The sequence below is a fragment of the Asparagus officinalis genome, chromosome 5 (assembly GCF_001876935.1).
Source record: "Asparagus officinalis chromosome 5, Aspof.V1, whole genome shotgun sequence".
In the NCBI taxonomy this organism is placed as follows: Eukaryota; Viridiplantae; Streptophyta; class Magnoliopsida; order Asparagales; family Asparagaceae; genus Asparagus; species Asparagus officinalis.
In genome coordinates this window covers 94,264,134-94,273,663 of record NC_033798.1, presented here as the reverse complement: position 1 = coordinate 94,273,663, position 9,530 = coordinate 94,264,134, and the positions used below count along the sequence as shown (strand labels likewise).

The following is a 9,530-nucleotide window of genomic DNA, read 5'->3' as shown; positions in this document are numbered from 1 at the left end:
CGAAGCACAACATCCGGTTGAGTTGTTCCTTTATCGTTTAGCGTGTTTCACAGACTCGTACGCTTCGCCGACTTACTTCATGTGCTTTTTAGCTTCTCTATAATATCGGATGATATTCTTTGACTCAGATAATCCTCCTTGACTCAGATAGTAACATTCATCGTTTTTTTTCATCCCGAGCTATGCGCGAGAACCTATAGGTAATTTTTTATGCCTACATCGACGGTCAAAATTTTAGGTATTGGAGGATGCAGATAGAAGACTATTTGTACAAGAAGGATTTCTTCCTACCCCTCTAAGGAGTGGAGGGGAAACCTGAGAAGATGGACAACGATAAATGGAAGGTACTCGATCGTAAAACACTTGCCACCATCAGGATCAACCTTCACCAGCATGTGATTTACAACGTCTCACATGCGACCACCACTAAGGAGTTGATGGAGGCTTTGGCGACGCTATATGAGAAGCCGTCTATTTCAAATAAGGTGTACCTGATGAAGAGGCTATTCAATCTAAAGATGCAGCAATGAGCTCGCGTGGCGGACTTCTTGAACGAATTTCAGGCTGTGGTGCAACAGCTTGCTGCAGTGGATCTCAAGTTCGATAATGAGATCCAAGCTCTTCTGCTACTTTCTTGTCTACCAGATTCGTGGGAGAATTTGGTGATGGCGATGAGCAACGCCAATGGCAATGATAAGATAAAGCTCGACACGGTGATTGGGGCAATTCTAGATGAAGAATCTCGTTGCAAAGTCTCAGGAGATGAGGCCTTTAGCAGTGGGAGTGCTCTGCATATTGAGGCATGAGGACATGCACAGAAGAAGGGTAGGGGATGACGAGGCCGATCAAAGTCCAGAGGGAAGTTTAAAGGGCCGAACGCGTATAGTTACGGTGAAGGGAAGTGCTTCAGATGTGCAAAGAAGGGTCACTTTGTACGGGACTGCAGAGCTTCTGTTCCAGCATCAGCAGGGGATGATCAGGCTGATGGTGCAGCCAATCTCATGCACGAGACGGGTTCAGATGCACTTCTCTTATCTCTTGAAGACAAGAGTGATGCGTGAGTCATTGACTCCGACACATCTTTCCATGCAACGTCATAGCAAAAACTATTTTTATCGTTCGTGAAGAAGAACTTGGGGACAGTCTATATAGGCGATGATCAACCTTACAAGGTTTCTAGAAAGGGAAATTGTACCCTTAAGATGGAAGGCAGGACCACATTGACGCTGAACGACGTTCAGCATGTACCAGATCTCAGACGGAATCTTATATCAATCGAGCAACTGACTGATTCTGATTACAGAGTATCTTTCAAGCAAGAAAGATGGAAGGTGTCCAAGGGTGCCCTGGCGGTAGCACACGTCAAATGCCAGGGGTCTCTCCACATTGCTAATGGGAAGATCGACTGCTTGCTTGCTGCAGGACACGCATCATCATCATCCGCCGACTGCATGACTTGACATCGACGACTTGGCCACATGAGCGAGAAGGGGATGCAGATTATGGCCGCGGGAGAGAGGCTTTCGGGTCTAAGAAAGATCGATCTGACTTTCTGTGAGAACTACATCCTAGGCAAACAGAAGAAGGTGAACTTCAACAAGACCGGACCGACTTCAAAACTGCAGAAATTGGTGTTTTTCTTTTATTGATGATGCTACTAGAAAACTGTGGGTGTTCTTCTTGAAGCACAAGTCAGATGTTTTCATCATCTTCAAGAAGTGGCTTTCCTGTATGGAGAACAAAACAGGTAATAAGCTGAAGTGTCTGAAGTGTAATAATGGAGGTGAGTATTGCAGCCAAGAGTTCGAGATCTTCTGCTCATCCCATGAGATTAGGAGACTAAAGAACGTTCCAAGCATACCTCAGCACAACGGAGTGGCGGAGCGTATGAATCGCACTATCTTGGAGCGTGCCAGAAGTATGAGGATCCACTCCGGATTACCGAAGAATTTTTGGGCCGATGGTGTGAATACTGCTGCATACATGATCCACCGTGGGCCATCCGTAGCTCTTAGTTATGAGATACCTAAAGAGGCTTAGACCGGAAAGAAACTAAAGCTAGAGTACTTACGAGTATTTGGTTGTGATGCCTATGTCATGACCAATCCTGCAGACCGATCAAAGCTTCATCCAAAGTCAAAGAAGCTCTATTTTATCGGCTATGGAGGAGATGAGTATGGGTACTGATGCGCGCAAGGTGGTGCGTAGTCATGACGTCGTGTTGCATAAGGATGCGGTGTACAAGACCAAAGAGGTGAGTGAGAGTCAGCTATCTCCCCCTCTTTTCCTAGATATTACAGACAATAAGGACAACGATGAGATACTTGTCAACATTGAAGACAGAGACCAAGAGAACGTGCCGGATGCACAGCAGCAGGATCCGGCAGAGCTGCCAATCGTAGTTCGCAAAGCTCTAAGAAATCCGAGGGTGCCAGAAAGGTACCTTTCCACTAAGTCTTATCTTCTCCTGACTGATAATAGTGAGCCAGAGAGCTATGAGGAGGTATAACAGACTGACAAAGATCGGGGTTAGTGGGAGTTTGCCATGGAGGAAGAAATAAAATCCTTAACGAAGAATGGGACTTGGGAGCTCGTAAAGCTTCCAAGAAGGCGAAAGGCTCTTCACAATCGGTGGATTTATCAGGTCAAGGATGAAGCCGATGGATGGAGAGGCTACAAGGCGAGGCTTGTAGTGAAGGGCTATGTGCAGAAAGTAGTGATAGACTATTCTGACGTTTTCGCTCCCGTCGTCAAGTTAACCACGATCGGGACTGTGATGAGCATTGTGGCAGTTTGAGATCTTCATCTAGAGCAGATGGATGTGAAGACGACATTCCTTCATGGAGATTTGGAGGAAGAGATCTATATGCATCAACCAGTGGGCTTCGAGGAACGAGGCAGGGGGGCTTCGTGTGTCGCCTGCGTAAGTGCTTGTACGGCCTGAAGCAAGCTTCGCGACAGTGGTACATGAAGTTTGAGAACTTTATGGAGGAGAATGGTTTTCTCAAATGCGACACAGACCACTGCTGCTTCATCAAGAGGTATAGTGAATCCTATGTGATACTCTTGATTTATGTTGATGACATGTTGATTGCTGGACCTGACTTGGCCTGCATTGAGGAACTCAAAGGGCGTCTCTCCGAGTGCTTCGTGATAAAGGATCTGGATCGAAGAAACCAGATTCTTGAGATGAGGATCATCAGAGATAGATTAGCATAGAGGCTGAGGTTGTGACTGAAATCCAAAAATAATTAGTTTTTAATTTATTTTTAGTAATAAAGTTAGAGTCTATTTAGATTAGGAAATAAATTTAGTATTAGACTTAAATTAGATTAGGAAACAAATTTAATTTTGATTCATGATTTGTTTCCTTTATTATATGAAGTTTTTTTACGGTAGGATTTCATACTTTCTATTTTTTTGTAATTCTAATCTTACTAGGAGTGTTATTTGTTTCTCTATTTAAGAAGAGTCATGTAACCCCATGAATTAGAATAACTTTTCATTAATAAAAACTTTCTTTTAATATTTTCTTCATGAATATGAAATTTTGTGGATTCGGAGATCGTTCTTTGTGGATTCAGAGAACACTTCTCGACTTTCAGCGAACTCTTCTCGTCGGCACGAGCTTCAAGAAGGCTTTGCGAACTCTTCTCGTCAGCACGAGCTTCAAGAAGGCTTTGCGAACTCTTCTCGACTTTCAGCGAACCAGCAAAATAATAACAGTAAAAGTTGTAATTCGAGAAGAGGAGAGAATGAAGAACTGATGTGATTTTTTTCACTGTTTTTTCAAACCCTTGCAGCTATAGGTCATTTTATAGGTTAAAAACCGCCGTTTAGATCCACAATTATCGCGTCCGTTTAGATCCACAATTATCGCGGCCGTTTAGATCCGCCAATCTCGCGCCCGTTTAGATCCACCAATCTCACAGCTAAATGTTTAACATATTTTAATTGTTCCAATTTGCAAAAATAAAAATCTAAAATGTTAAGGGCCCCTCAATGCGGAGCTGCATTCGTGTGTGTAGGTCGTTGGCACGCGCCTCCCGACCCGAACCCGAGCCCGGGCCGGTTCAACGCGCGCGTGTGTGGTGTGGAGCATAACCCATGTTTCCTTCTAGGCATAGGAGAGAAAATGACGGCTTATAAACAACTTTCATTCTCATCTCCTATCCAATGTGGGACTGAACTTCCCCGCTCCAAAATCAAATTTTAAGTTATAACTCCAACATATCCAAATGGGACCAACCCATCTTTGTGGTCCCGACAAAATGTATTTTTTTGTGCTTGAGAGGAAAAGCCGAAATCGTAATGGTGGCTGATCAGAGACGCAATCCTCTTTTTCCAACTCTAGTGGCAAGGTCTTCTTTGTGAGCCAAATGCAGCCGCGCGCAAATGTTAAAAAAAAGGGTGGCGGCCCCTACAAGTAATTATGCACAGAGAGTTTTGTGGAGAAGAATTGGAAAAAGCAGATTTTTGGTCATAAGTCGACTCATGCACAGGCATAAGTCGACTTATGGTAAGTCGACTTATGTTGGTGCATGAGTCGACTTACGTTCTGTTCTGGATTGTTGGTTTTCGCTCTGCCAAGTCGACTTATCAGGTCTGATAAGTCGACTTATGATCTCTTCTCCAGTTGTTGTTTTTCGCTCTGCCAAGTCGACTTATGCAGACTGTTAAGTCGACTTATGACGGGTTTTTTGGAAAGTTAGAGTTCCTATTTGCAGTCTGTTTGGGTTTCTGTTTTGGTATAAATACCAATACGATTTGAGGGTTTTGTAGGAGAAAATCTGGGGATTTTGGAGCACAGAAAAGAGAGATCTTTCTGAGCTATTTGTTAGGGTTATTGGTTGAGAGTTTGAGAGATTTGTTGGTGAGATTAGTTGGTTCGTTTGAGCGATTTGTAATCTCAATTTGTACTCTCCTTCTCTATTAGTGAAAACCCACCCCCCTTCTTGCCCCGTGGACGTAGGCAATTGCCGAACCACGTAAAACTTTGGTGTTTGTGTTTTGTTTGGTCTTTCTCTCGGCGTTTGTTGGTTTGGTTTCTCAAAGCATCATAGTTGGTTGTTTGTTTGGCTTCCGCGCCGTGCACAACAGTTTGTTCATGTCCAGAATTCAATTTCCTGAACGGAAGAGGCTCGGCAGTAGTTTTTTTTTTTCTCGGGGGTGGCTCGCAATAAGTTATTTCTCACTTTTTGTGTGGATTTCATTCATGTCTTTCCTCTAATCCTTTACCGTATACATTGTTTGTTAGGGCGGAAGATTGTCTGTATCTGATGTTTGAAAATGCTGCTATGCTAACAAAAAAACATATTATTTACTTGAAATCTCATTCTAAGTTACTGTCAACTTTCTTTATATGCAACTGATATTTGAAGAAGAAAAAGCAGAATATTTCCATTTTCTCCGGAAGCATTTTCTTCTGTAAATCCCATCAAACACATGAATGAAGATAATAGGAAATAAGAAGAGGCTAGTGAAAAAGAACTTCATTTTTTTGAGGGGTTGGGTCGGAGGGTTGAGTAACTGATAGCTCACATAAGGTGCCCATACCGAAAATGGAGCGGGCAAGTGTTCTGGTATACATTTCAAATTTCGTGATTTTATTGAAATTTTAATTGGAAAAATACTTTGATTACACTAATATTTTAACTGTTGTACTCAAATTATACCTATTATACTGGTATTTTAATTATTTATGCTGTTATAATATTGTTTTTATTTTATTTTTTTAAGCGAAATGGAATTTATATTAATGAAAACCAATAGAAGCTACATCAGCAATAATACCCGTGTAAAGGCCCAGACTGTGACCACATGATACCCTTGAGAATCAAATAAATTATTTATGCTGTTATATTTTTTTTAACCTAGACTGTGATCACGTGATCTACTATTTGTGATTAGACTAATATTCTGCTTACACTGATTTAAAATGTTGTACAATAAAAGGGGCAATGCTTAAATTTCTGGGCCTGTGCATTCTTAAACAGCCCATGTAAAGGCCCACCTACACCTTCCATATTATATCCCCAGCCTGTTACCCTAGCTCGAGCCCCCATTTCTCTCCTCACGATAAAAGTTTCCAAAATAAACAAATAAATCGAATCAATCCTTTCATCGATCGATCGATCGATCTCGAGAGAAAGAGAGAGAGAGAGAAAGATGAGCGGGAGCGGGAAGAAGGCGGTGGAGACGGCGGCGAAGGCGGCGAGGTCGATGATCGACTGGGACGGCATGGCCAAGGTCCTCATCACCGACGAGGCTCGCAAGGAGTACGCCAACCTCCGGCGAGCCTTCGATGAGGTCAACAACGAACTCCAGACTAAGTTCAGCCAGGTGAAAACCCTCAGCTGATCGGATCTAGGGTTTTGCAAGCTTTCGATTTGTTGAAATTTTGAGGGATCGGAGATAGAAAATTTACTACCATTTTCTATCTTAAGCCGTTCCGTGAGCAATTGTTCAGCTGTCATTAGGAAATGGAGTGCTATTTCAAGTTATGTCTTTCTACACTGTTAATCGGCCAAAGCCAGTTTGCATCTTGTAGAAATTTTGTTCTAATGGCACGGGGTGGATACCAAGTATTATCTTAATTGGTTTGAATCTGATTTTTCATCATTTTATGATTCATTTTATTTGTTTTTTCATGTTAGATGTATTGCTTTCCTCTTCTCTTCAATACCCAAAGGTGGTCTAGATTGAAATATACACCCGAGCCAGTGGCAGAGCCAGGAATTTGTAGTAGGGGTGTCACAATATGTGTAAAAGTCCACATTTTCCTCACATCAGTATAATCAAAACTACAATGAGATACAAAAGAAAAATAATATTTCTTTAGATTGTGACAAAACTACAATATTGCTTGTATAAAAGTATTATTTCTATCAAAAAAAGATGAAAACCCTTTAGGCGCCGTTGATTTTTCTTGTTTCGTGGGTGTTTATCTTATGCTAATATTTTGCACTTAGACTAATGACATGAGTGTTCATTAATCATGTAGGAACCTCAACCTATTGACTGGGAATATTACAGGAAAGGAATTGGCTCCCGTTTGGTGGATATGTATAAAGAAGCTTTTGATAGTATGTTTCGTCCTTCTTATCTCTCGTTTGATTTCTGTTATGTTTTTCTTTGAGCACTTTTCTTCAATTTTTTTGGATTTTACGATGACATTGTGTTATGAAATTTTTCCTATCATTAAAATAGAATATATTCTTGTAATGCAGTAACAAATATGCAGCCATGTCTGCTGTTGCAAATTTGTATTAACAGTTGAACAGTGGAACATAAATTTAGGAGGGTTTTTTCCATTAACTAATATTGCAATGTGTATCTCATATATTTATTGGTTTTAGTGGTTTTCGCTTTTAGAGGCTTAGAAAATAAAGTTTGGTACATGTTTACCGCATAAATATGAGATTATTTAACTTTCCACGTGGCTAAATAATTTAGTGCCACTAGTCTAGCAGAATAATGTAGCTTGTGCAGCTGAGCTCATCCATTTCAATACTGAATATTAATGTGCATTGCATCAGACTTAGAAGTCAAATCTTTGACCCGTGAAACATCAGACATCAGAATGACTAGTTAAGGTGGTGTTTAATCTCCAATTTTGAGATATTATGTCAGTTCTCAAATTTCAAGATGCGGATAATTAACTAAAAGGTATTCCCTTCTGAATTTCTATTGAGGCATGACAATAAACATTATCCCGTCTCAGACTCTTAGAACCAAATAGTAGAAAAAGGTTATTCCCTTTCTCTAGCACATTTTTTTCTCACGAATTTTTCGCTTATTGGGGTTATAGTTCACCAAGAAGACAATGAAAATTATATGATAATTTCACATGAATATGCCGAGAAAGATGTTCTTTCCTTGGCCAACTCCATGTACGAGACTAATTCGATGTCTTTTTAGGTGTGAATCATCTGCATATTAACTTTTTTAAGAAATTCATGTGCATGTTTATTGACAATTTTTTTGCACTATGCAATTTTAAGAGTATTTCTTTTTATAAGTTGCTTCGTTTTAGTAACATGATTTGCTTCTTCATCGTGGAATATTGGAATTTTTATATTAAATGTGGACTGTCTCCAATAGTATCCATAAACTTGCTTTTTCATTAACTAGAATAAAAATTTTTGGGTTACATTAAATTGTTGAAGAGAGTTAATACCACTTGATAGAAGTAGGGTTTGTTGAAGAGAAAGTTAATACCACTTGATAGAAGTAGGGGTGGCAATGAGCCATGTTTTGGTCGGGTACCTATTACATACATATCCATGTACAGTAAGACGTAAAGCTATCCATAACCCAATTCGAGCGCACTAAGAACTAATTGTATGTCTAAACTTGATCCATTGTATTTGAATTCAGATTGTCTCTTGAATACATATCGAACATGTTCAATATTTTCACAATTTAGTTAGTATAAATAAAAACAAATCTATTATTTACTGAAGTTGGTTTTCGCTCTGCCAAGTCGACTTATCAGGTCTGATAAGTCGACTTATGATCTCTTCTCCAGTTGTTGTTTTTCGCTCTGCCAAGTCGACTTATGCAGACTGTTAAGTCGACTTATGACGGGTTTTTTGGAAAGTTAGAGTTCCTATTTGCAGTCTGTTTGGGTTTCTGTTTTGGTATAAATACCAATACGATTTGAGGGTTTTGTAGGAGAAAATCTGGGGATTTTGGAGCACAGAAAAGAGAGATCTTTCTGAGCTATTTGTTAGGGTTATTGGTTGAGAGTTTGAGAGATTTGTTGGTGAGATTAGTTGGTTCGTTTGAGCGATTTGTAATCTCAATTTGTACTCTCCTTCTCTATTAGTGAAAACCCACCCCCCTTCTTGCCCCGTGGATGTAGGCAATTGCCGAACCACGTAAAACTTTGGTGTTTGTGTTTTGTTTGGTCTTTCTCTCGGCGTTTGTTGGTTTGGTTTCTCAAAGCATCATAGTTGGTTGTTTGTTTGGCTTCCGCGCCGTGCACAACAAGTTTATGGGCACCGAAAATTTTGTTTGCATAGTGAAATTATATTATACTATTATTGCATAGTGTTTTTCTAAACACTATAAATAGACCCAAAACTCTTAAGAAAAAATTCATCCAGAAACAACTCCTCTTATACAAGAGTGAGAGAAATAAAAAATAAAGAGTTTTTCCTAATATCAATGAGAGAGTTTGTGAGAATTCTTGGAGTGTATCTTGATGAAGAAAGGGTGTTCTCTTTGATATAATTCTTTTAGAATATAAAAGAACCGAGCGTCGTCGTTGCATGTGGAGTAGCTCCATAAGAATGAACCACGTTATATCTATGAGTATTATGATTGAATTTGTGTTTTTATTTTGTGATTCTAAAATTGTTTAGGTGTGTATTGCGTCTCCGTTTGAGGCGTTTTTATTGACGTATATCCTAACATTCTTTGCCCTTTTCTTAGTTTAGTCCGCGCTGACCAATTTTGATTTTGTGACAAAGATGATAGTGATATTTGAACTAATTAGTTCATTTATCTGATAAAACATTGTTTAC

At 39.8% G+C, this 9,530-nt stretch overlaps 1 protein-coding gene across 1 annotated transcript; it reads left to right on the top strand.

Annotated features, from left to right (window-relative positions):
• Positions 6,055 to 7,159, top strand: LOC109840225 (ATP synthase subunit d, mitochondrial-like). Its single transcript, XM_020408787.1, has 2 exons — positions 6,055 to 6,342; positions 7,004 to 7,159. The coding sequence occupies exons 1-2, from the start codon at positions 6,169 to 6,171 to the stop codon at positions 7,136 to 7,138; spliced, it is 309 nt and encodes a 102-aa protein (XP_020264376.1). The 5' UTR covers positions 6,055 to 6,168; the 3' UTR covers positions 7,139 to 7,159.

What these genes read in the sequence shown, in the direction of transcription:
- LOC109840225 (XM_020408787.1), top strand. Translation starts at nt 6,169, where the DNA reads ATGAGCGGGAGCGGGAAGAAGGCGGTGGAGACGGCGGCGAAGGCGGCG. An exon ending in TCCAGACTAAGTTCAGCCAG is followed by an intron (nt 6,343 to 7,003) that starts GTGAAAACCCTC and finishes TTAATCATGTAG; the next exon opens with GAACCTCAACCTATTGACTG.